Source organism: Symphodus melops (genome assembly GCF_947650265.1).
Source record: "Symphodus melops genome assembly, chromosome: 20".
Classification (NCBI taxonomy): Eukaryota; Metazoa; Chordata; class Actinopteri; order Labriformes; family Labridae; genus Symphodus; species Symphodus melops.
In genome coordinates this window covers 4,743,278-4,770,321 of record NC_136710.1, presented here as the reverse complement: position 1 = coordinate 4,770,321, position 27,044 = coordinate 4,743,278, and the positions used below count along the sequence as shown (strand labels likewise).

At 41.1% G+C, this 27,044-nt stretch overlaps 2 protein-coding genes across 2 annotated transcripts in view; one reads left to right on the top strand and one right to left on the bottom strand.

Moving 5' to 3' along the window:
* The window catches only part of rgp1 (GP1 homolog, RAB6A GEF complex partner 1), a 242,800-nt gene that overhangs the window by 33,493 nt on the left and 182,263 nt on the right, over positions 1-27,044 (bottom strand). The gene's annotated exons all lie outside the window — the stretch shown is intronic.
* adisspb (adipose secreted signaling protein b) lies at positions 35-26,908 on the top strand. The gene is made up of 6 exons (XM_079370912.1): positions 35-395; positions 4,034-4,137; positions 10,947-11,086; positions 21,135-21,273; positions 22,535-22,660; positions 25,173-26,908. The coding sequence occupies exons 2-6, from the start codon at positions 4,119-4,121 to the stop codon at positions 25,271-25,273; spliced, it is 525 nt and encodes a 174-aa protein (XP_079227038.1). The 5' UTR covers positions 35-395; positions 4,034-4,118; the 3' UTR covers positions 25,274-26,908.

The following is a 27,044-nucleotide window of genomic DNA, read 5'->3' as shown; positions in this document are numbered from 1 at the left end:
ATAAAGAAGTGATGTCACCAGCAGTAGAAGCGCGGCGCCAAATGCTCCATTACACCCGGCGGTGATAGACGACTCTGTGCAGAAACACAGAGGAGAGAGCAGCCTCTCAGGTGTCTCTGGTGAACAGCAGAGCACCTTGTTTGTTTGTTTGTTTGATTTTTGCAACAGGGTTTAAAACAGGTTATTACACGTTATCACGAGAAATCACGTGATCAAATGCGGAAATTGTCCGATTGGGGGAAAGTGCAACAGAGATAAGAAGGACGTGCATGTGGGTTTTTTTTGCTCCTTGTATCTGACTCACTGGTACCAAAACAACTCTTCTTTCACGGCGAGCAAAAACGACGAGCAAGTTTATCTTTGCATGACCTTCACCTGCCGTGCACAAAGTTCAGGTAAGCTCGACGGAAACAAAACCAACTAAATTATTGTTTGCAGGTTAATGTTAATGTGTGCAAAGCAACTTTTTAAGATTATTCTAGACTACTCTGCACGGCCTGCTCAAATGTGCATTTTTGTTTTATCTACGATACCTGTTAGTAAAGCTATATTAAGTATTATTTGGTAAGTTTAGTGTGCAGCCTTCTGTGTTGTTTGTTGCCAAATAAACTTTTAGCGTGTTGTTGTATTTTGTCATATCATAGTAAGGCGGTTTCGGCCATGTTATTAGCTTGAAAATAATAAGCTAATTTAACAGTTAAAACAGCTGAATAAAACGTGCATTTGGCCACAATTGTTGTGAAGGAAAAGACCATAGTAATATGCTTCTGCAGTCAGTAGTGTTGGTATCCTCAACACTGCAAGTGAAGTCCAACAACAACAATATCAAAGTCTAATGCACGTTTTTTTTTTTTTGTTGTTGCCAATATTTGTACATATTTAGAGTTAGATTAAGCTGCAGTAAATCGATAAACATGTTGTCAAAGTGTAAGCAGAGTGTCAAACAGTGTAAATAGACAAACAAATAGCTGACTTATTATGTGATACATGATGGTATTCACACCAGAATAAAGTTGTTTAGGGTTACAGTCCAGATGATCCACAGCAGCCTATTGAATGGTGAAATTGAGAACAAGTCTTGACATGTTATATTAACTTCATAGTGACCCGGGGCTTCTCTTTAAGTCTTCCAGCACTTTGCTCATTATTGCCCCTGATTGATTGATTTCTCTAAAGGCCAGCAAAACAAGCTGATCACAATTTATAAGGGGAGGACATGTATTGACCTCTTTAAAATCTCAAAGATATTCACTTTCCTAGAATAAAATATTCACATTTGCCTTAAAAAGAGTTGTAAACCATTTTTATTGATAATTATTTGGTTGATCATTTTTTGGTATCTTATTACTATAGGTGTAAGGCTGAGTTAATAGCACAATGAGACTGTATTGACTTTACAGCTCCTGTTTTGTTTCACGTTGTTCTTGCTGTGAGCTTCGTTCACACGGAGATCGAGTCACTCTCTTAAAATATCAAACACTTGAATTCAAAGGAGAGATGGGAACCTGTTGCTGCCGTCTGTGGCATCTGCAATTTTAATTTGTCGGCTGGGGCTCAGAGCTGAGGAAGAGCTGTCAGTGACAAAGCTCGGGAGGGATTCAGGATATGAAAAGGGTGGGCGAGCTTTTTTATTAAATTCAGTGCTTACTAGTGACAGTCTGTATTCAAGGTTAGTAGAAGAAACAAGTCTGTGCAATGAATGACTGAAAATGTCGAAGCAACTAGTTCCATTTCCGCACACAAGGTCATTGGACATCTACATTTTTGTTGGATTATCTCATCTGCATACATATAGTAAGCGTTTTTTTTTGTCCACTCCTGTTTTGCTCATCCTATGCATCCTGTTCATCCCACTGTTTGTAATGTAGAGTTACAGCTGAATCCATGGGAACTCATACCCAATAAAAAATGTTGTATTTGAATTCAAGCTGACTTGTTATTAGGATAACTTGGAATTAAAATATTGCCCACTTAGTCTCAATTCACGATATCCTGCATTTATATCTCTGATCTCCAGAAAAAACTTTGCACTGGGGTCGGGCATTGTGGAGATGTTGGTATGGATCCAACCACGTTATTCAGATAGTGTTTACACCTTCATATGATCAAGGCAGAATGTGAGCTAGACTACCTTTCAGATGTGTTTCTCATTAAAATGAACTGAGCATTTTTTGTATCCATGTGGTAAGCCCAAAACTGACTGCAGTTTAACACCAGGTGTAAGTTGGGTTTCCCCACTCTTCAGTTATTAACGTTAGAATGAGTTTGACTGTCAAAAATCATTCAGGAGTGGTCCACAATCTCATGCAGTTTGCTTTTTCATAGAAATGTCTCAAACAGAAAGTGTGGGTGATAATAGCTTTAATCTTTCTTCTGTGTTTTATCTTCCAATTTAGTTTGGCCGAGCTGGGTGTTTGTTTGAATCCTGTCTAATTGTCTGTTTTGCCCTGTTGGGTCCCTTTTTAATGACATGAATGTGTTCCAGGTTCTCAGCTGTGCACTGTGGAGTGCAATCTAATTATTTATGACTACAAGAAAGGTGATGTCTTCAAAAATCAGACCAAATGTGGTGTTATAAACGGGAGTCCTACACCAAGCTGTTTTTATATAAGTGTTAGGAAGATACCGTGTTGTCATTAATAGAAACATATTTATACTTGCAAAGACTTAAAAAGTCTCCATTATTAAAAAATACTTTACTTTCTCTTCTCACACTACTGCACACTGCTGTTTTTTAAACCAGTTTACAGTGGATTTCCAATCATAGCGACCCATTTCAGTGCCTAAAACAGCTCTGATATTTGGAACAGTCAAAAGTGGATCGTCCTCTGATTCAAACTTTTCTCAGTGGTCGATTTAAGACTCTAGCACTGATCTCTTCTTGTCTTCTTGTTTCCATCGTAGTAATTAACAAAAATACCTAATAGGACATCGAAACACTCCCCAATAAAAATAACCAAATACATTTGAGTAACACTTTGACTTTGCACCGTTGGAATGTTTTAAGAGAAACAATTAATTCAGGAACGTTTCAGAGGCAGTTCATCTGAAATTCCTGTTTGGGAATGCATGTGGGGAAATAAGCTTTAGAGTTGAGCCATTGGAAAAATGTAGGTGCTAGATGTTTGCTTTATGGGAGGATGTGGCAGTTATAGATCATGTGCTATTTTGAAAAACAAAGTCAAGAAATCTGATTTTCACTATAATGGATTTCACCAAACTCCAGTTCCTATTTTCATGACATGATTATGCAACAAGGGAAAAGTTAGAGCTCTGCAGAATCTTTTTACACTGAACACTGATGCCTCAAAAGAATGTGATTTGAAGCTGCAGCCATTAGTCCATTAATCAGTCAATGTGTTGAAAGGGAATTCATTTTCAACTAATTTGCTTCCAACTGTTTTATCACATAAAACTCCTACAACATGGCTGAAAGCTTCATTTCTAAACCCCCTCCAAACATTTGATATTGAAACTATCTCTTATTTAGTAGGGCCACTTAACGGTTGTCATATCTTCAAAACAACAGCATGGCTTGACATTTTCGTGAAAACATCTTTGCCCTTCTGATTGTGACAAAACAAATATCCAGTATTCTTCTTTTTTTTGTAACAAATCATTTCGAAGTGCCTCTCAGAGATGTGTTAATGTTTTCTGTCTTTGTGAAGCTAAAAAACAGAAGCCTCAACCCCAGACTAATCCTCTTACCCCGTTATGTTGTTTTCCTTTAATTGAACTCTCTGTCGGGTGTCTATAGTTCTCCTGGCTGGACTATTACAGCACAGCTGTCAGCTGATACACCCGCTAACCTGAGGTCTGACATTTAGAAAGAGAAACACCTCAGGAAGCTAACGATGATGAACCGTTATCACTTTGTTATTTTTCTCTCTCTCTCCTGTACAAGCCGTATTCCTCCTTATCTCTCAGTGTTGATCTCATCAACGCCTACAGTCTCTCTGGCTCTCTCTGCTCTCTCTATATTTCGCTGACTTGGTCTCTCACACTGTGTCCTCCATCCTGGCGTGTTTTGCAGGGTTGTTCTGAGGTCAGATTGCTGACATGATGAGGCTGTGACAGTGAGTGTCCGAGTGAGTCTGTGCTGGACCGATCCCTGGGACATGGCTGCTGCAAAGAAGAGTGAGTTTTCCTTTTTATTTTTTCAATGCTTGATGCAGGGTTGTCCGGTACTAGCATTTTAAACTTTTATACATTATGAGAGAAATTCAAACAATATGGATACCTAGTGTGATAGCAGGGCAAAACATGTTGTATAAGTCCAAGACAACCAATATTGGGTCATTATTGTTTTTAATCATCAAAAATTGTACACTGTTTGAATTGTATCAATTCATTGGAGTATTTCATGCGCTTAATGTTGCCCATGTATTTGTGCAATTAGACTCCTAAGGTAGATTTGGGTGAAACGATGACTGGATGTCTGCAGCTTGTTTTGGTTTGTTTTTTAAGCTTTTGCTACAAATCAGGAATTTGGGTTAACAAAAAAAATTAGCAAGCAATTAGGTGTACCAACTTTGTCCACAGGGGGCGCCAAACCGAAAGTTCCCCACAGAAGCATGAATCCAGATATTCTTCAGCGTCTTCTCCATTTGATTTTTCCGTTTCTGCTTTTTGACATTAGGGTTAAAGGTTTATCGTAATCAGAAATAATCCAGTTGTTTTTTCTAGTTTGGTAGCCATGATTTCCACGAATAATAATACAATGCAAAGTCACATATAGTTCACAATGGACTCAGGAGTGCAAAGGATGGATTACGTCCTGTACCTAGAATAAGAAAACCTTGTACTCAACCAGGAAGTGATCAAATTGTTATGAAACTGTATCCTATAATCTGCTGTAGGTGAATTAAACTTCCTTAATCCTTTCTGTTCACTCTAACTTCTCTTAACAGTTGCAAAAATACCTGGTTAAGAAATGACGATATAATATGTTTCATTGAGATTGTCACCAAGAATCACCCCAAGGGCTCTCCAGGAAGGTAAATCAATTGAATTTAAATTCATATTGATTTGTCCTTTGCATTGGGGTTCTTGGGAAATAGCATGTTGGCTTCTAGCCAAGCAGCTTTACAACAGATTTCTGTGAAGGCAAGCACATTTATTTCCTCAAAAGCAGGAAAGGCTAAATAAAAACCTTGAATGAGAGCGAGACCTGGGGGATGGTTTGAAACGACTCATCTGGTCTTTGTCAACACTAAATGCGTTTGTTCTGCTCCTGGGGTAAGAAGGACCACTCTGCAGGCCATTGTTCTTTGATAAGGTCACTAAATGAAGGGCAGTCCAGTGGGAGGCCATATCGACTTCCTGTTGACGACATTAAAATAAGGAAGAAGTGTTTTTCGCTTGTCTGGGATGGAACGAAATGTCATATGAGTGTTTGTTTTCTCTTTAACATGAAAGGAAAGCTTTGCTACATTGGGGAAAGTCAAATCTTATTTATAAGAATTCTGTTTGTTGCTTAAAGGAGCAATACGTACTATTCCTAGTGATTTAGATCATAAAATGACCTAACTATCCTTAGACATGAAGAGAACGTGTTGAATGAAAGTGCTAGTTTCTCTGTCCAAAAGGCAGCAGCCAGCCAAGTTTCCATTCTTGTGCTGCATTTGCTTTGCTCAGAGAAGTGGGTGGTTTTTAAGACACGCCCACACAGCCGTTTGGGACGCCCCTCCGGCTAAACAACAGGTGGTCTGTGTACTTTCAAAGACCGCTGCAGAGCTGAATAATGACTGGCTGTCAGCGCGCCGTAGTAAATACTTTAGATTCCACACAGCTACTCCTCTCATCTCTTCCTCGTTAGTATAGTGGACAGTATCTCCGCCTGTCACGCGGAAGACCGGGGTTCGATTCCCCGACGGGGAGTTCCATTTTTTTCCCCGTGAAGGAAACATGCCGTGTGGAAGGGCTGACTCCTCTCACAATAGATTGTGTCCTTTTAACTTTCACTGTTTGCTTTCACACTCATAAATTCACGTTATTATCTCTTTTACATAAACACAAACACATTCTTCAGCTGGATCTCGAACAATGCATTGAAGTGGGCGAGTGATGTTTGCATTTACTTTGTGTGCTTTGTAAAAGCAGCATTTTTGCCGTTTGATCTGCACATTGACTGAAGAGTGTCCTGAGTGAATCACTTGAATTTCCCTCGGGATCAATAACATATCTATCCATCTATTGTTATCGGCATAAACTTCATCATGATCCCCTTTTGGTGGTTTTATCACCAAGTCCTAAGTCCATAGATTTAACAGTGTTTCCTTGAGCTGTAAAACGTTTGTGAATATAGCTGACCGTGTTGTCTTTAAGAAGCGATGCATTAGAAGGAGAGGTCGACAGAGATGGATGTGAGCAATCTTACTGCGAGGATTGCAAGCTGTGTACTAAAACATAAAAGCCTTTTGTCTAACAAATGGTCGAGTCCCAGGTGTGTGTTGTTGATTATGTACTGGAGGAGCTTGCTACTTTTACTGGAAGGACAGATGAGTCACTACGTTTGGGGAAAAAACATTCCCATAGTGAAATATCAGCCGGTTTACACATCCTGATCACTTGCAGACGATGGCGTCGTATTTAAATATTTAAATCTGTAGTTACTGCAACTTATTGAAACCAAATGTGGGACTTCTCTTTGGTTCAAATGAGCTGTTCATCCTGCAGAAACATCCAATAGTTGTTTTTGTTTTCAGCAGAGCTCTCAGAAGAGGCTGCTAAGCTAACGGAGCACATTTAGCATTCAAGCAGATATGACAGACAGATTAGAGGAGGGACAGAGGTTGGAGATTAATCTGAAATAAGCCAGTTCAGTGGGGCATGCATGTGCGTGCACACGTGCGTAGTGATCTTTAGTTTTTTCGTGTGTGTGTGTGTGTGTGTGTGTGTGTGTGTGTGTGTGTGTGTGTGTGTGTGTGTGTGTGTGTGTGTGTGTGTGTGTGTGTGTGTGTGTGTGTGTGTGTGTGTGTGTGTGTGTGTGTGTGTGTGTGCGTACATGCCTGTGTGTGGTAATTGTTGTGCTACTATTGAGCAGCTAAGTGTGTGTGTTTGTGTCCCTGCCTTGGCTTTGTCTGAGATTATCCGAGCCAGCGTAAAGGCCGGAGTATTGTAATAATGAGCCACAAACAGGAGCTTGGCTCAGAGCTTCACTGGTGCTTGGGTGCTGTTTGTTAAAGGGCAGGTACATCAAACACAAAGAGAAAGAAGAGCGGAAAGATTAAAAAAACAAAAGAAAGGAAGTGAAAGCAAATATGCTTTTGGTGCGCAAACAAGAAACGCCCCAGCTCCAGGACAAAATCAAAATCACAGTGACGACAAAGGAGGAGAGATTCACACTGTGTCTGCACAATAAGGACGACTGTGTGCACCGTCTTTTTTAACATCTATAAAACTCATTGTTGTGGCTCAGTCACCGAAGTCCTCCTCGATCATTTTTAACATTTGAGTTCAGTTGGCCTCCTCTTGTTCGATACTCCAAACTCATAACACTTTCACCTCTTAAATCCTGAGAGACTGACTTATAATATGACAGACTGCCATACTTAGACACAAGGACATCTTTAAAAAAAAAAAAAAAAAAAAAAAAAAAAAACGCTGTATAAATCATTTGTAATCAACCTCCCAAAACCTTCAGAAAAACTGCGCTGAATTTCAATGTTTAATCAAATCTTTGAAATAAAGAAGAGATCTTAAAAATGAAACCTTTGAAAGCTTTTGGCTTTAATTGTAATTTAAATTTCAAGTTTAAAGTTCATTGCCTTTTGAGACGTAGACGTCTCATCAGCTCGAAATGGGTTCAGCTTAGCGTGTGCATGTAATTACAATCAAGGAGCCCGATCCTATGAACTCCTCCACTTGATGATTTAAAGCCTCCTTTTAGCCGCCTTAAATAACACGTTCATGTGATGATGATGATGACCTTACAGCTTCAGCCTGATCTCTAGACACAGTCATTGTTTTAATGTATCGATTTAATGAAAGGCCGCCCCATGCAGTGAATAGTCTGTTCTTAATGTTAACCTTTAAGGTGTCTTCTCATTAAAGCATCGCCTCACACGCATAATTAATGTCGGTGCTTCCTATGTGGCTGGAATGATCCGACTTTAAGCTGTAGGAAAGACTTTCAATCCTTCTGGATTAAAAAAAAACTTTCTTTCCTGTGAAGACAATAACTAATCAGAGCAGTTCCAGTTTGTAATCATGTTAATTTAAGCTGTGAATATGTGCTGTTTGGCTGTACTGTGTTTCTGACTTCCTGTGCTCTTGGAGACCGCCTCAAGCAGACACTTGGACAAACTGAAGGACTTTGCACTCTTTTTTTGATAGTTTCAGCTGACGGCTAGATGATTAAATCATTGCTTCTGATCTCTCACACACACACACACACACACACACACACACACACACACACACAAACCAATCACAGCTCATTCTCACATCGAGCCAGCGCCAATCAAAAGTGTGTTACCGTCTTTGCACTAAAATGGTTAAATTTATGACGAGAGAATCTCGGACTGACGTGCATTTATCTGCTACTACTTTCAGCTTTATTTGTAATGGATGTCACTTTAATCAAAGTGCTGGAAATCTTGTGATCCAGTTGTATGTAATGTTTTTATTAAATTTAGTCTCCATTAAAGTACTGAGTCTGATAAGAAAACTCATTTTAGATATCAACCTAACGGGATTATTGTTGTGTTGTATCTGCGCTGTGGAGCGACTGTGCTGTCTGCCATCGCAGGAAACAATCTTTAGGTTCTGTTACTTCCTGCTATTCTTACTAATATTAAAATGCTGCATCCTATGTATGCCGATCTTTAGATATAAAACAACATTTTAATATGCCACAGTGTTCATTTCCACCTTCCTATAAAACCCAGTGATCATGCTCTTATGGCACTTAAAGTAACTCCTGAACTCATTAGAGGGACCCAGACTGCTGATCAGCAAGATTTTATAATGTCTAATAAGCGTCTGTATGGAAGTTTAATGGTACCGGCCCCATGTGGCTCAGTAAAGACATATTCTTCAAGTAATGCCAGGACATACTGACTCAGCATATACGATCAATTAAAATCATCGGAGCTGTGAGACACTGTAGAGTTGGCTCCTAAATGTTTCAAGCTTTAAAACACTGAAGTTTGAACAACCTTGATATTGCTGAACAGGTTTGCATCCTTTCTCATATCTCAGTCAAAATGTCAACGTTTCATGAGCTGTTGGTCTTGGTTTGATTCTCATCATATATGATGCATTATTACCAGATAGCTCTGCTATCTTCATCATTAATCACAAATGTCTGCTCATCATTGCTTGGCAGAAAACTTCCAACTTATCCTCTTTGAAAAAAAAAAAAAATGTTGACTTGACGGGGAAATGTCTTTGCCAATACATCTTAAATGAAAAAGCAGAGACATACTCAAACCAACCAAAAGTTGGGGGTTTTTGGAGACTGAGGAGACAAAGTTATGAAATGTTTCCGACTGCCGTGTTGGCAAAGATACCTGACTCAAGTTTGAAGTGGCATCAACATCTTAGAAAATATGATTTTTAAAGCTACGTCTGATTGAGTGGACGATGATCAAAGTAAAAAGCCATTATCTCAATGTTTTGAGTTAAATAAATAGCTGATGTCTGCTTTTATTTTGAAAGTTGATTAAGCGCCTAGAAAAACAGAACTACACACCGGTGTCTACTTCACTCTCTCACAAAACTTCAAATAGTCTGCAAACCGTCATATTGGCCGACCCAACTAAGCTCCAGCTCGGAGTCAAGTTTCTGATTAAAAGGAGAATAATTGGAAAGATGGTGACAGGACACATGGTGCCCAAGAAATTACCATATTCAACATATTCAACACCATCCTGTCTGTTCTCCAAGGCACATTGTCACACAGACACATATTTAGCAGCTCCTCTCGGGTCGTTTCTGTGTTAAATGGATTCCCAGTGTGAGTGATGATTGACTTCCTGTTGCTCTTTTATAACAGATTTATAAACCAAACATTTCAAAGGTTGTTGATAAAGCAGAGATGGACAGCCCATCCTTTGTACTGTTTATATATCTCTTGTTGTTTTAGCTTCTCTTCACATTTTACACTCTTATGAGGTCTTGGGAAAGTGATATATACAGTAAACAAAGCCAGAGCCACTTTAGCAGAGAGTCACTCATCACACAGATTTCTTGTTTATTTTTTGCTGGATTTGGCTTATTTGGAGAAAAGGTTTCCATTCTCTCACGCTTTGATTGAATGTCTATTAAAGAGAAGAATAAACAGTCTCTGAATCGAAGGACAAGGAAATAATAATATGTGTAGCTTGTAAGGCTAAACCTGCTGGACTGTTTGATTTTTGGCTCTGATTGTGTGGAGACTGCACACAGGACTCGGTTATGTCCTTTATTGTGAAGGGTAAAGAGGAGGATAAAGAAACAACTTCAAGGCCATCTCTTTTTGTTTGACTCAAGGCTTTACATTTTCTTAGAGGTACAAGGAGCCTTTTAAAACTTGGAAAACGGTAAAAACTGATGAAACGCTGCAGCATATTCTCCAGGGAATTCCCCTCAAGCCAAAAGGAGGTGGAGTGACGCTTCTTTACTGTTACTGCTGCACGGTGCATAGAGTGTCTGCATGCGACCACGACCATCTCTGTGCACGAAATTAAACAGCGGCATGATGTTTGTTCTCCACTCTTTTGTTGATGTTGCCTCAGGAGTCAGCCCGCCTGTGAACAGCCAGGTCAGGAGAATCTCAAAAGCCACTCTCCTGAAGTCTATTTTCTGGAGTGCGGATGTGTGCAAAATAAGCTAGTCTAACTGCTAACCAGGCTAGCTTTAAGTGATTGTATTTATTTTCTCCCTTTAAAGTGATCCCCTGAGTGTGTTTGTGTAGTCACACCTTCGGTGACTCTCCTCTCTTTTTTTCTTTTCTCTCTCAGGTGGTGTGAAGACGGGAGGCGTGCGCTTCTCAGAGGAACCCCCCGCTGCCGGAGCCCCCTCACATGTTCACTTTGAGGAGAAGCTGCATGACTCCGTTGTGATGGTGACACCGGAGGATGACGGCAACTTCATGGTCAAGGTGAGCTTAGCCTTACCACGTACACACTTCAAAGCAGCTCGTTTAATTCAACTTCTTCCTTTAGTCTGAGTGATATTCCCTCAGATTGTTCCTCCACGTTTATGAGCAGCGGGTATCCGTTCTATTTGAAATTCAGGTCTTGTGAGTCTATTTCTGATTCCCACAAAGGACACGACCTTGCGCCCCCCTCTCCTCCTACCATCAGTCTTATCCTCCATCACAGCGCAGTCACATCTTGCACTCGGTCCACACTTGCAACAGGCAGGGAGGACGTGAGGTATCTGATTGACAGGCAGAGGCTGAGATAATTCATTTTATACCCTTTTTGTTTCCAACCCTGTCACTATGTTATAAGATTTGTTCGACCAAGAAAGGTGAAGAGGTCAGATGTCTTTCCTACTGTCAACCAGTGCTTTCGACTCAAGGCATCCCTTGACATACACAAATCGATTGCAAATGTTAAAAGAATAATACATAATGAATTTAATATTCAAATCAGTGTCCTTTCATCTCAAACTAGTCCAGCTTCCATCCTCCTGAATAAAAAGAAAGACAGCATGATGGTTCCTTACAAGTGAAGCCAAAACGTCTGGAGCTCCTACCATTACTGACTGGCTGCAGTATAGGTCATAAGCTCCGCCTTCTCCATGTAACCAGATGTCAGAAAACATAAACATCATTTCATTTCCTAGCTTGCTGAATTATGACCAAGTTTTCCCTTCGACTAAATAATTGTAGTTTTCAATTAGAGTTATTTGATGCTGAAGATCTGCTGTGTGCTGTACCAACCTGAGGACTCTCTGCTGTTAAACTGGTCGTTTTAATTGTGTGTTTCTCTAAGTGGAAGTCCATTATGTTAATGGTTAATTATGCCAGTCCTTCAGTTTATTTTTACATCGCGCTTCAAATGTGCAAAATGTAAAAACGGGAGGAGGTGGAGACCATTTTAAATACAGTCTATGTTCATAACAGAAGAAATGGCACACGTACATTAAACAAGATTTTACCTGTAGTCCTTAAAAACACATCACAGCCATATGATGACTTGGCATTAATCCATTTAGTTTAAAGGAATTACTATAAAAGCCTGGAAGTCTTTACAGGCACTGTGATAGGGATCTGCGTTTTTTCTTTTACCAGGCTCAGTTTTTATCTGGCATCCCTTCTGGGATCAGAAATGCGCTTTCCGGCCAAAAGACATGATTGAGTCTCCATCTGCGTCCTGAACACCATGTTCAATATGTACTCAGGTTTATTGCCATGTCAGGGTAATAATATTTTTTGGGTGGGATTAGGGGTGGGCGATGCTTCGTGGTACACAGGGATTTTATTTTTGAGCAGGAAGCACACTTTTCTCCTTAACGCAAACAACAAATCCAGGTATTAAGATAGGAGTCACGGGAAAACGCAAGACTGATTAATGCTGACAAAAACAAGCTAAGAGTGGTAGAACAAAAGAGGGAACGAGAGGCGATTACAGTCAGCGTTGGATTTCCAATCAGCAGAACACTGTTGTTGTGCATTAGACTCAAAATAAAACATGAGGCTGAAATGCTCGCCGAACTTTTAACATATATGCAAACCGGAGAATGATACATGTAGGGAAAGCAGCACGAAGAGCAGAGCCCTTAGTTTTGAAAGGATTGTTCAAGTAAATCTTCCAGGGGAAGATTAAAGTCTTTTCTCATCACTCACCGTTAATCTCCTGTGACGGCTCTAAAAGCACAGAACAATGATATCTCAACTCTCATCTGCTCTCTGCTGTCCGCTCAATAAACCAGACGCTGCTCAATTCGGCTAGAAAAGGATCCCAAAAGCTCAAAAGATGTCTTATGCTGACATGTTAGCTTCGACATGTTCCAGGTGTTCAGAGCTAGCTAGTTTCGAAGCTGCTGATGTTTTTCCGTACCTTGGTTTAAGACCAAAGTCCTTTAGATTTAACACCAATCCCATGAGACACAGGGATAATAAGGCAATGCCGGCAAGTAAATACAATGGCGTGCTGATGTTGGCTAAAAGCTTCGGTGTGTGGCTTCTTCAATGAACCTTTTTCCTAATTTGATTTGTATCACGATTCTTGGGTCCTGAGTCGATTTTGTATTGAAATGCAAAACATTTAGTGCATAGTGTTGGTTAATTACTTGCTGGAATTACTGCTGTTTTTCGGATACATTTTGACAAGAAGAAAAAAAAAACATCTCAATGATTATTATCAATCAGAGGGTGGAAAAACGACTTTTTAAAAATGTCCAATAAAAGTCCAGATACTGAAGTGAATCAATCCCCCTTTAGCTAACATGGTCTTTGTTGTATCTGCAGACTCTAAGGGCCTGTTAATACCTTTTATGGAAAGAATAGTGATTGATGCTATGTATCATTTTTTCTGTTAGATATCATTTACCGCCAAGACATCCGTCCTGATAAAACCGCTTCCTTGATCTCAGAAAGACGCCACTAAACAAAGTGGGTGTGGAAATGATAACCAAGTCTACACACTTGGAGTGTGCGCCGCTTTGTGCCAGTTGTGAAGTTGGGCTTTTGTTTCTCTTTTATCACTGCTGGATGAGGACATTTCAAAGTGTATCATTTACAGTCGACTGTACGAGCATCGAGGCTTACAGTACAGACTCAGCCTCGGAGTTCATCCAGCACATGATATGATATTTGTCTCTGTTTGAGTCGTTGGCTCACATATTGGTTCAGCCTCCATCTGCAAACTTCTCAAGCACGCTAAAGAAAAGTTCTGAACACACTTTCTGAAGCTGAACCTTTCCAAACTTCATTAATTCACAGCCAATTTAATTTGACTGCAAACTTGGCCGTCCGTCGTCACAGATCAGCCTGTTTCTGTGTGAGCTTGTGAGGGTTTTGTCAGAGCTCTTGAGTTGTGCCTGAGAGTGGGCACGGAGCACTGTCATCCTGGCATTGTGGAGCTGGGGGGGGGGGGTGTTGTTGTTGTTGCTATGGTAATCATCAGGCGAAGGGGCGGGGTGGGGGGGGGGACTTGGCAGGCGGACCAAAGATGAGATGAGGGAGTGTGTGGGATGGAAGCGGTATGCACAGACAGCAGCTGTATGAATATGAGGTATAATGAGCACTTTTTGATTGTCACAAGCTGTGTGTTGTGTGTTGTGTGTTGTGTGTTGTGTGTTGTGTGTTGTGTGTTGTGTGTTGTGTGTTGTGTGTTGTGTGGCAGCCGGGTCAATGCAGGAACAAAAGATGATCCTGTTAAATTTTCTCTGTTTTCACTGGTGGGTGATTAAGACTGTGAGGACGGATATGGAAATGATCAGCTGTCAGTGCTGCAGAGATCAACAGCTGAAGAAATTCTGATGCATTTGAACATTTCTGAGACAGTTTTTTTTTTTTACTTTGAAACTTTCTTTCTCCACGTGCTCATTAAGAGGATATACAGGGTTAATTATTGCACGGATCAATGGTTGCCTCAAGGAAAGACTGCCAGGGAAAAAAGAGAGAAGAAAATGAAAGAGGTCAGACTGGTAATTATTTTAGTTGGAAGCAGAGTTGATCATTAATTTTGTATTAATAATTGATTTAAAAACAGAGAATTATTGACCAACTCTGCACTTGCCCCGAGCGTACGAGCATTTTCTTACTCATTGTTTCAGTTTCTGGCCCGCAGTGTTTTGTTTTCAAAACAGGGTTTCAGAAAACCCTTTTGTCTATATTGTAATTCCATCGAACTACACATAGCATTGATGGAAGGCAAATAGTCATACTTACTTATAGCATCGTGTAGCTCTCTTTTGTGTCCTCTGCTTCTTCTTCTTCTTCTTCTTTTTTTATTTGTGTCCCGTCTGACAGGAATAGTGTCCCGCTGTGAGGAGCATGTGTGAACGAACTTATCGAGATATTCTCCGAGTGCAGATGTGAAAACTGTTTTCATGTGATAAGATATCATGATAAGTTTGTCTTGCAGTATCATTTATCTGCTTGGACTACAGACTCCCGGATTCGACTCATCCAGTCGATGGTCCAATTATAATGTCAAATGTTTAGTAAGCTGTTCCTTGTCTCCCTTTGTGCACTTTGAGATCCTAAATCTCAATGGGACCAACCTGGTTAAATAAAGGTCAAATAAAAATGACAGAATCAATGTATCGTAATGACATTGTTGTTGTCTGCTACGTATTCTAGTCTGTGGAGCTCCTGTTTCTGCAACGCTTAAACGCACGTGAATTCACAGACTGGGACACCAATATTACACCTCTGTGAAATGAATGAACGAATATGTGATGATGGCTGAGCGTAGTTACAGCCAGCTGCAAAAGAAACAGTCTGAAAGGGGCAACATGAAACAAAGGCTGACGGTACCAACCAGCTAAATAGAAGGCTTCTTACTGATTTAACAAAAAACACGTCATTTTACTCCTTATTATATTTAACGCTTTTCAAATGTTTCAGATGTTTACATAGCAAAGTGCAGTATCTCTCTTTTAGTAGCTTTAATTCAAGTAACAAAATCTTCTTGAGCTGCGTGGAAGCGCTCATGAAAATGGATTTCTTGAGTCACCAAATCGAGTCACACCAGATTTATTTCTTATTTCTCGGCTTGCCAGCAGCAGTGAACCCGAATTTAAAAAAAGCTCAGAATACATTTTAACTTGAACCTAATGCCCCCACACACTGTCTATAGAAGCTCATCTACAGTCTCATGTTGGTAAAGAGTGTTGTGTTCATTGATGCCGTCCGAATAGTCTGGGTGAACTGGCAAGCGCGAGATCATAAAATATGTAGTAATCAAGTCGGAGAAAGAATGAAGCCATTGTTTTGGATGAGCGCTGAGTCGTCTGTGTCTGGGTGTACCAAAGGACCAGTGTGCACACGTTTCCAATTTTATATGATACTGTCATCAGTGAAAAATGCATAAGATGAGTAATCTATGGAAAATTTTTAAAAAAAAGTAACATTCTTCATATTTGTTCTCACTTTTTTGCTTCCCATCCTTCAAACCGTCTCGCTCCAAATCCACAGAGTGAAATTCAAACTAAGTCAATGTTTCAGAGACTGTTGATGATCTCTGGACATGCGTGGGTCTCTGCTCACAGAACGATGATTGTTTTTCTCTGCAGAGCTCCTTCACTGTCCTCTCTCTCCCTCTCTCCCTCTCTCCCTCGCTCTCTCTCTCTCCCTCTCTCTCTCTCCCTCCCTCTCTCCCTCTCTCTCTCTCTCCTCACTTTGTGCTGTTTTGCAGCTCGGCTCTGCCCGCTGCTTTAACACGGGGTCGTGTGGGGCTGAAGCTGCTGTTTGCAGCTCTCGCTGGAGGGGCTTTGAGCTTATCTCTCCTCCCCTGCACTTCCCTGCGGTTCTCTCTCTCTCTCTTTCTCTCTCTCTTTCTCTTTCTCTTTCTCTTTCTCTCTCTCTCTCTCTCTCTCTTTCTCTCTCTCTCTTTCTCTCTCTCCCTCTGTACCTGTCTCTTCTGTGAGTCCTTCCTTTCTTCTTGTAGTTTCCCTCATGAATTTTTCTCTTTGCTGAATATTACACTGCTTCATTTACATCAGCCCCCATTTCTCCTTTGCTCTTTCACTCCCCCACCTCCATAGTGTCTCTTCACTTGTTGTTAAATGTGAATTGACAAACTGTAAATTGGGCTGTAAGCAACAAGATAAGAGTGTTGCATCTGGTTGCGTCCGATATTACAGCATGTCCTTATTTTCTTATTGATTTCCAAAAGTCCATTTTAAACCTGAGAACTGTGACTGACTGTTTTCATCATCAGTTGATCTGATCAGAAAGGGTTTATGAATATCTGTTACTTCTAGGTCTGTGCTCTCAAACTGTGGGATCGGACTTGAGTCCTGACATTGAGGAGGTCTTAGTCCAGGGTGGGGAAGCAGCTGTGCTGGAGCTGTGAACTGTCCAGTTGAGGTGACGTCGTAGATTTGAAAATTTGAAAAAGTTGGACTTTGAAAAAATGTTTATGTGAAGACAGCTTGGATGAAAACCAATATCTGGTACTTAGAAAACAAATGAAAAAGGGAACATTTTTACATCCATGACAGCTGGACTTGAGCAGCTTCTGCAGGATTTATTATTGATAGCTGCAGAAGAAGAGATGGATCTTAACGAGATTGTTTTCCAGCTGAGCTGCCAAAAATAACAGTTTAGTGGTAACAAGATTCTTTGAGGTTTAATCATTCAAAACGTTTTAACAGAATCCAAATTACCTGCCCAGGTATATTCACCTGTGCAGAACATGACTCAGCATGGAAAGATACTAAATGAAAACTACGACAGGAAATTTATATATTTTTTAGTTTGATCCATTTAAGTAAATATTAATCTCTGTATTTATTTGATCACATGTTTTTAATTTCTATGTTTATTCCTGCATTTATGTGGTTGTACTTATGTACAGTAGGGTTGTTTGTTTAGCCCTCGAACAAAAAGGTTTCTCCCCGTCGGGGAATCGAACCCCGGTCTTCCGCGTGACAGGCGGAGATACTGTCCACTATACTAACGAGGACTTGTGCACAGTGGGCTTTGGGACGTGTTTTCGTACGTCACACTATTATAGGTTTTACAGTGAACAAAAAAATGTGTTTACAGTTTGTATGAGCTCTTTAAATGTGTTTACGCCTTTACAGAATGATCCAAATAAAAACATGATTCATGTTTCTTTCCTGAACTTTGCTTCAGAATTTTTTGATTCAGCACAATTCATAAACAGCCAGGAACCACCCACTGAATATACATGTAGTTCACCAAAATACACAAATAAATAAATAACAGGGGAAATGTAAACATGATTAGATTTTTCAGATCTTCACAGGTGTAAAACAAATGGCCCGGTTGTTTGCTCAACACGTGACGGAGAGGGTTCAAGACCCGGTGGAGCTACGTTTCTTTACTAAACTTTGTTGTAATACTGTTTCCTATCCTTGATTATTATTGATTAATTAGCAGTGCTTCATAAACAGTCATTGATCAATTCGTCCTCATTTTTCTGAAGTTTCTGTTGAAGTCTCATGTTTGAAGCTGCAGTTGTTGAGGAAAAACTGGAGGACCAGAATGAAATCAGACTTTATCTGCAAATCCTGGATTGATGACAGAACGTTTAAAACTAAACAGCAGCTGTGAATGACTCTGACTCTGTTTGCTGCTGTGTCAGTGTAAACGAATACTCAAATACTCAGACGCACACAGAGCAGTTATCTAATCTGTGAGGTCAGAGGTAGGTGTTCACCAGTTTCCGTAGTGTAGTGGTTATCACGTTCGCCTAACACGCGAAAGGTCCCCGGTTCGAGACCGGGCGGAAACAGCTTTTTCCGCTTTTTTCGTCAGCTGGAAGGTCGAGGGTTTGATCCCCAGCTCCTGCTGTACATGTCCGATGTGTCCTTTTGCACTGGAGAGAGAGCGAGTGGGGAACAACATGCAGGATGGGCTGCCTGCTTGGAGGAAAACAGCATCTATACATGAGTTGCACAAACTAGATTGATAGATAGGAAGTTTTTTAATCCCTCGGGAAGGTTCCCTCAGGGGAATTCAAATTAACCTCTACACCACAGCACCAAATGCCTTGACTAGGTTGAGTTCAACGTAGCCTTCGACCTACACTAGCCACTAAGCTGCTTTTATTTAAACTTGTTTGAGCACTTATATAATCTGTGAGGTCAGAGGTAGGTGTTCAGCAGTCTCCGTAGTGTAGTGGTTATCACGTTCGCCTAACACGGGGGGGCCGGACCGTTCACGTTGAAAAACCAGAGTGAGAGCATTGGTTCTCACCTGGTCCTGTTTTTGAGGAGGGGACTTGTCCTGAAGGGAGGGATTTTTTTTTTATCCTCATGGCCTCGTCAGAGGGGTCCTGGCGAAGATGGCCTGACGGACCCTTCCTGAAGGACACTGTTGCCCTTCCTGGAAAGAAGTCAACTGTCTTCTTCATTATCTCCTGTGCACAGCAGAACACAATGTATATTTGTTATATTAATCAAAGTGTAATCAAGCTGTTATATCAACAGTGTTACTGATGTATATAAAATAACCTGCATTTTTAATGACGAGGTAATAACACTTACACACCAGATAGTCATTATTTGATGTGATACCTTATAATAAGGTTTTTTTTTCATGGCAATTCAATTGAATCTTTCATGTAAGCTATTGTTGTATAAAAAAACAAAATATTAACACAATGATTATATGAGTAAAAAACCGTGAAAGGTTCGAACAAAAAGGATTTTTTTTGTCACTATCAGCAGGAGAGAAATTGTTTTATTACAGTCGTCAATAATCAATAAAATAACATTAATATTTTAAGATATAAATGAGGATTGTTAATAAAGTCTATGAAAAAACAAGCAAGACTTACGTTTGAGTAGTTGGATATATGTTGTTAAAGTTGTGAAAAAGGTGACGATAAACTGTTGATACGGAGTTCTCTTCACTTTGTGATGAAGACCCTGCACTGACTGTCGGACTGTCACTCAAACCTGAAGAAACGGGGTCTCCTTACCTTGACCAAACGGGTGAAACAGCGCCCCCAAAATCTCCATAGTGGCCAAAAGTATATTACATCCATAGTGATAAGAACTACCATAGAGAATGAATGGTAAAAGTTAAGGAAATTAAGGACTACTATAGCCGTAGAAGAGAAATCAGTGCTCCAGGAGGCGCTCGGGACGGTGCAGGATCGAATCCGACTCTACCCAAACAAAATGGCCAATATTCATACCAGAATATTCCTCTATATTGTACACATCTCTTTCATAAATAGCTGTTGCCCTCTAAATGATTGTAAGAAACATCCTCAAATACTGCTCTAGTGTTATTTACTACATTACAATATCAAGTTCAATTTTAATCAAATACTGTACATCTCAGTTTGACAATATCACAGCTGGAAGGTTGAGGGTTTCATCCCCAGCTCCTGCTGTACATGTCCGATGTGTCCTTTTGCAGTGCACTTAACTGGAGAGAGAACGAGTGGGCAACAACATGCAGGATGGGCTGCCTGCTTACAGGAAAACAGCATCTATACATGAGTTGCACAAACTAGATTGATAGATAGGAAGTTTTTTAATCCCTCGGGAAGGTTCCCTCAGGGGAATTCAAATTAACCTCTACACCACAGCACCAAATGCCTTGACTAGGTTGAGTTCAACGTAGCCTTCGACCTACACTAGCCACTAAGCTGCTTTTATTTAAACTTGTTTGAGCACTTATATAATCTGTGAGGTCAGAGGTAGGTGTTCACCAGTTTCCGTAGTGTAGTGGTTATCACGTTCGCCTAACACGCGAAAGGTCCCCGGTTCGAGACCGGGCGGAAACAGCTTTTTCTGCTTTTTTCGTCAGCTGGAAGGTCGAGGGTTTGATCCCCAGCTCCTGCAGTACGTTTCAGATGTGTCCTTGGGCTTAAACCTAAGTTGCTCCTGCTTCACAGTTGGATTACTTTTGTTCGTCCCATAAAATTATTTAATTTCCCTTCTGGGATTAATAATGTTGTGTGAATCTGAATCTTTACATGGCAGCCTGCGGTTTTGAAGCGCTTTGGGGCTTCATTTTGGCTTCATCTTGTTTGGGAGGTCGAGCTTTTAGACGGTCTCTGCTCCAGCCTCCAAACTAAAGTAGATGGTGTAACCATAGATAAGATTAAATCTTGAGGTCAGGATAATTCCTTCTCACATGGGATTATTATTGTTGGAAGATGAGTGAAATCCAGAAGGTGTTTCAGGTTTATTTCCCGACAGGCCTAAACTGCCAACCTGGCAGAGAGGAGAGAGCGCAAGAACACTTCAGCAATAACTAATCGTTTCAATTAGACGACTCCTTATAAAATTACTTATTATTGGTATATAACACATTGTTTATTGAACTGTAATGGATTTAGACTTTTCAATTTGAGGGTTAAGCCAAAGCCTGTTTCTCCCTGTATAAATCCCCCTCTTCATTATTTACCTCAGCCCTCTCTCTCCATGCCAGTCGCGATAATCCAAATGTTTGTACAACAAAAGAAAGACGGACATTGTTGTTCTGCCTCGTTGCTAAATCTTATCTGGACTCTTTGCCCCTCGTCTCTGTGTCTCTGTAGGTCGGCTTCTTAAAGACGCAGCACCGGTATGAAATAGTGTTCACCTTGCCCGAAGTCGCAGCTCTGGGGAAGGATGTGTGTCCGGCGCCGGTGCCCAGTCCACATCTCCGGATTACTGATATCGCACCTGCACCAGAGGGTAAGATAAAAAAAAAAAGAAGACGTATCTACTTGTTATTAATCTGCATCATGATGCTGGTTCTTTGGTAAACTTCAAGCTACTTTGAGAAACGTTAGGTTTGTGTTGATTTTGTCGCCCCCCTGTGGACACATTTTGTCCTTGTAGATCCTCTCCTGTTCATGTGTCTTTGCAGCCTTCTGTAAACCGTGTTTAAAACCTCAGCTGTAACAGGAATGAAAATCTACTATTTAGAAATGACCAGTTTTGTCGCTGATGATCTGTTTTTTACTTTTATAGGTCACAAATATGAAGCAACATGAATGTCTTCTTTTTAACCAGCTAAAACTCCTTCCAGGAGTTTCAGGTCCAATTTGTTAATTGGACATAACAAGAAAACCTGTGACACTCTAACGCCCTCCGAGGGTTAATCTGAGAATCCATCTCTTCGCTGATTGGCTGGTTAAAAGGAAGGAGTTAACCCTTTGCTATACCGGAAGTTACCAAACGTTTGCCAACATTCCCGTGTACGTAATATGTTGCTGTCGAATGAACACCTGGCACCTTTTTAATGCTAAAAAAAAGTTTTTAGAAATCTAACTCCGACGTGTGTGAGTCTGGATTTATCTCTAAACCGGATCACTAAGGCCAAAGGTGGACCTCTAATGTTTCTGGGAATCGTTCCAGCTACTGTACGTGCCTGTAACTCCAGCAGGTTACTGGCCTCCAGGGGACACTCACACCAGTCCTGTGCTGCGTCGAAGCACGATTGTCCCCCCTCCCCCCCCCCTCCCCTCCCCCATCCACTGTTGGTCTGCACTCGCATTAATCCACACATGCAGTGGCCTCTACTTTACAAGAGACTGTTTTTGTTAGATACAGACACGTCAACGCTGCGTCGCCGTGACTGTGCATGAGCAGGGATTGAGCGCAGTGTGGCGAGCACTCCCACTTGTCAAACAAACAGGACTTTGGGGATCAAACATGCTTGGGAGCGGCACACATTGCCACATGCTAATGTGTTTGTGTGCCAGCTGAGGTTGACAGTATCGTATATTCATGACTGTTTACTCATCAGTCTGTTTTCATCCGGCGTTCATAATGTCTTGGCAGCTGGATTATTCTTTTGGCATCTGTTCCCTTTAAGAAGGAGTCACGCAGATAATGTGTGTGTGTGTGTGTGTGTGTGTGTGTGTGTGTGTGTGTGTGTTTTAAAACCCAACAATAAAGAGGATATCTAATCTCCTCTCCTCTGTGATTTGTCCATCTCCGTGTTTCTCAGGAGGCCTGAAGGTGACGTGCGAGTACATGGCCCAGCACGAGGGGGTTCTGTGTGAGGAGGTGCTGCTGCTGAGCGAGACCAACGAGGAGGTCTGCGTAAAGGTCAAAGTCCACGCCAGAGTCATGGGTGAGGTCACTTTACCAATATAAGTGTGTGAATGTACAGTTTACATTGAGACACAGAGTGGAGGACATTGTGACGGTTTGAGTTGTTTTTTATCTTCAACTTGGGGTTTAACTTTTTTATGATGCAAAAAAAAAAAGAAAAAAAAGATGTTTACTCTGAGAAGATGAAATTAAAGTGTATTGATTAATATTCAATGTGGCCGAGGCAATCAAAGCAGACTGAGGGAATGTGTACAAAACGATGATGTACAAAAAGCGCGCGACTCGAATGGAAATGATCAAAAAATCAACTCCATGTTTTCATCTTCGTCGACTCCACTTAGAGCTGAGGCGGGACGCTGGTCTCCCTTAAGGACAACATGCTCATCCGATGTTCCTTCTGCACCAACGCCATCGTTTGAACTCCTGTTCATGCTTGAATACAACTTAGAGCCCAGGGATAAACAATCTAGGATAGGATAGGATATAACTTTATTGATCCCCAATGGGGAAATTCGGGCGTTACAGCAACAGCAGTGCAGAATCAAAAACAAAAAGTCAAAAATCGAATAAAAATAATAACATAAACATAAATACAATCCAGGTAGTAAGGGGGGGATATATACAGAGGACTATAGTGTGGAATCAGTATCTTAAACAATCATAAAGTTCCTGTTCTGCTTGACTATAGGTCCAAAAGATTCAAGACAGACGTTTGAAGAATACAAATTCACATTTTCTTTACCTGCTGACTTCTTGCGAGTTGAGCTCTTTTCATTTCTAAGCTCACAGACAAACAGGACGCTCTCACGTGTGCGCTGCTGCCCCCTGCTGGTGACTCTGTGTTCTGTTTCAGAGTCTTTGTTTATCACCAGCAAGCCTTCAAAATGACAAGCTGAGTGTATTGTTATAGGATGTAGATTGAATGTACATTAAGAAAGGGCTGTTTCAGGCACGGGACAGTAAAGACACCGTCTGCTACAGAGTAATAATCTTTTTCTGCTCTCTGTTATTTTGAAGCACAGAGGAGCCTGGACTGCATTTACATGTTCTCCACTTAAATCAGTCAGACTGGGTTATATGTCAGTTTCTGTGTAAGCAGATGGACAATTAGGTAAAGGGGGCAGCTTAGATATAGTACTAATTTGTGTGTGTGAGGGCCGAGGGGGGTTGTCTGCATGCACGTGCGTATTATGGAGGATGTGTTACTGAGTCAGTGTCTATTTTTACTCACAAAGCGTGGCCTGAACATCTGTCCAGATGTGTGTGTGTGTGTGTGTGTGTGTGTGTGTGTGTGTGTGTGTGTGTGTGTGTGTGTGTGTGTGTGTGTGTGTGTGTGTGTGTGTGTGTGTGTGTGTGTGTGTGTGTGTGTGTGTGTGTGTGTGTGTGTGTGTGTGTGTGTGTGTGTGTGACGACCAGATCGGAGGATTAAAATCTGTCTGCAGATTCTGAGTTGGGAATAAAACAGCATTGACTGAGGACGAGATATAAAACGTTGTAACGCTGACGCGGTCCATTTTTTTACAAACTATTTTTTTTATTCAGGTATCAAGAAGTCAAGATTTTTATTTGTCTTTGTCCTTGCGTCAAAGAAAGCCACAAACCGTTTTGTTTTTACCTTTTGGGACATCAAAACCTTTTTCTACTCCTACGATGTTTTTACGATTCGACACTGATTTCTTTTGCGTGTAAAGAAATATGACGCTGCGTGACCCAACACGTCCGCTCAAATGAAACATCACGACCCGCAAAGAGTGAAAACCAAAATGTTTACATCTCACAGTCCAAACTGTCCTGGATTTGTCACTGCAAAACTTCCAACTAAACATGGAACGCGTACAGCCGTCTCTCTCCCCTAGGTGTCCCGGGACACTGTGAGGAGGGGAAAAAGGATGTTGCATTGGCCGGGAATCGAACCCGGGCCTCCCGCGTGGCAGGCGAGAATTCTACCACTGAACCACCAATGCTTACATGCCTCTGTACACGGGACACTCGTGAGTTGATTGTGAGCAGAAGGGACTAACTGGAGCGTGAAGCTTTTCTCTCGGCTGTGATTTATTATGATCGTTTCTAACGCCGTGCTCTGCAGATTTCCGGGCTGCCGGCGGCAGCACACGAGGTTCTTTTGTAAGAGTAGGACGGTCTTCCACTGCACCCCTCAGGAGGGGGGGAGGGGCGGACGGGGGAGGGGCGGGGACCTCTGCCCTACAAGGAGCGCCTCAGTCAGGTTTTTGTCCCGCGCTCAGGCCAGACAAGCATGGTGTGAAAAACATGAAGCTCACAGCGGACTGGAATTACACGAGTGATCAAGTTTGGTTTTCATCTTCACGAATGATAGTCCACGTGGTGTCTGATGGAAGAAACAGCTTGTTTTACTTCATGCAAAGCTCTCCTCCCTGAGACTGTTATCAACATTTCTTAAACTAAAAGATTCAGACAAAAGTCCTTAGCTCACTGCTTGCTGATGTTGAACATGTATTTAGAGGTGTGGAGGTTTATCCCTCGCTCTCTTTCTTTGTTCCCCTCTTGCCTAGACCGTCACCACGGTACGCCCATGCTGCTGGAGGGAGTTCGCTGCATCGGGGTGGAGCTGGAGTACGACTCTGAACAGAGTGACTGGCAGGGATTCGATTAAAACGCCTGCTCTCCTTCCACGCCATGTATACACACACACACACACACACACACATTTACACACACCTGCCGTCATAGAACCACATCCCTCTCCAAGTTACACTTCAACCATTTCCCCAAAAAGAAAAGTGTGCAGATAAAAAAGAAAGCGCCACGCATCCTTTCAAATGTTAAACAACAGTGAGTCAGTGTGCAGGTTTTCAGACGGGACGGGTCATTTTACTTCCTGAGAACATTTACAAACAAAACAATCATTTGGTTTCACTTTTTCAACATCATCAGCATCTGAATGGACAGTTTTGTTGTCATCTTTGAATAATGACTCCAATGCCTGTGCTTTCTTCTTTCAACCACCAGAGGGCGGCAGCGCTCTTTGAATCAGCGCAGCCTGGCATCCTTTTTTTTTTTTTTTAAAGTCACTCAGCTTGTTTTCCTCCTCATGATAACTGTCCACACACTTGTCTCCAAAAAGAAGGAGGAACACAAGGGCTTTTTTAAATTCTTGACATAGTTTAGAATTGAACCTGAAGGAGGATTAAAAAAAAAAAAAAATTAAAAAAAAACACAATCCAAGAGAAAGTTGTGAAATGTATTCATGTATTTCCTTCAAACCTGTTGTCCTCCTTCTGGCCTGATTACGGCTCCTAACTTCTCTCTTATGCATCTGCCAGAGAATCTCAGCGACAATGTGTGAATTTATAACGTAAGGATTATAAGGAGGAAAGCTGTAATAACAAGGAGAGAGGCATAACTACAGAGAGTAATGGTTCTAAACGTGCAAATAGATAATGTCATACATACATCTCAAAACAGCGAGTGATTATTTTTTATGTAGAGAAGTGCATCGGAGTCTACTTAATATTACACACTTTAAATCTTAAGAACAGTTCTTTATATACGGTTTAACAATATAAAAGATTTTTGTGTCAATATATAGCCCGTCTCTGTTTTGTTTTTTGTCTCTTTTTTTCCACCATTATTGCAACCAAACAGGATGTTTCAGGCTGTTGGAAGTCATGACGGACATTTTCTCAGATGATGAATCCTCTAATGAAGAAACACTGACGAGTATTAAAACATAATCTTACTTCAAAGTGTTTTGGACCCCGCTGCTTCAGAGTCTTGGATGGTTTTGATTTTCTTTGTTTTTGTTCTGACTTCATGAAGCCTTCAGAAAAATAGAATACAAGTGCCTTTCATTGAACCATTTCACTCGAGCCTGACATGTTATTTTTTAATGATCTGCTGTATCTCCTGTCACACACGACACTGCGCTCTTTATTTCATCTCATGCTCTGAAAAACAAACCTCCCATGATGTGGCTCCCTCCTTTCATCACCCTGATTTTCCCATTTCTCCCGCGTGCATCAACATGTTCACTTTGTTTTAGTTTCTTTGACATCCTGTTGGGTCCATCAAGCCTTAAAAGGAAACAACTCTGTGTGTAACTTTCGCTCGGTGTAGAGCAGATTCAATCGATGTTTGCCTATGTGTAATAAAGGTCAAAGGTGTTTTGTTCCTCATTAGTGTAAAACTGAAGCTTTGGTAGGTGACGGTTTCAGAATGTAGAGGTTTATTCAGGTGTGTGATTTGTATGTTTTAATGTCAAACGATGAATAAAAGTTTGTGTTGGAAATTGTGCGTCAGCTCCCTTTTTGAACACTAGGTGGCACTGCACACCGCTGCTCTGATTGAACCCTTGTTACAAAATCTCTTTTCATGTGACCCAGTGGAGGTTATGAAAACATTTTCGTTGAAATAATGACATCAAA

What these genes read in the sequence shown, in the direction of transcription:
- adisspb (XM_079370912.1), top strand. An exon ending in TATCGCACCTGCACCAGAGG is followed by an intron (nt 21,274 to 22,534) that starts GTAAGATAAAAA and finishes CGTGTTTCTCAG; the next exon opens with GAGGCCTGAAGGTGACGTGC. An exon ending in AGTCCACGCCAGAGTCATGG is followed by an intron (nt 22,661 to 25,172) that starts GTGAGGTCACTT and finishes CCTCTTGCCTAG; the next exon opens with ACCGTCACCACGGTACGCCC.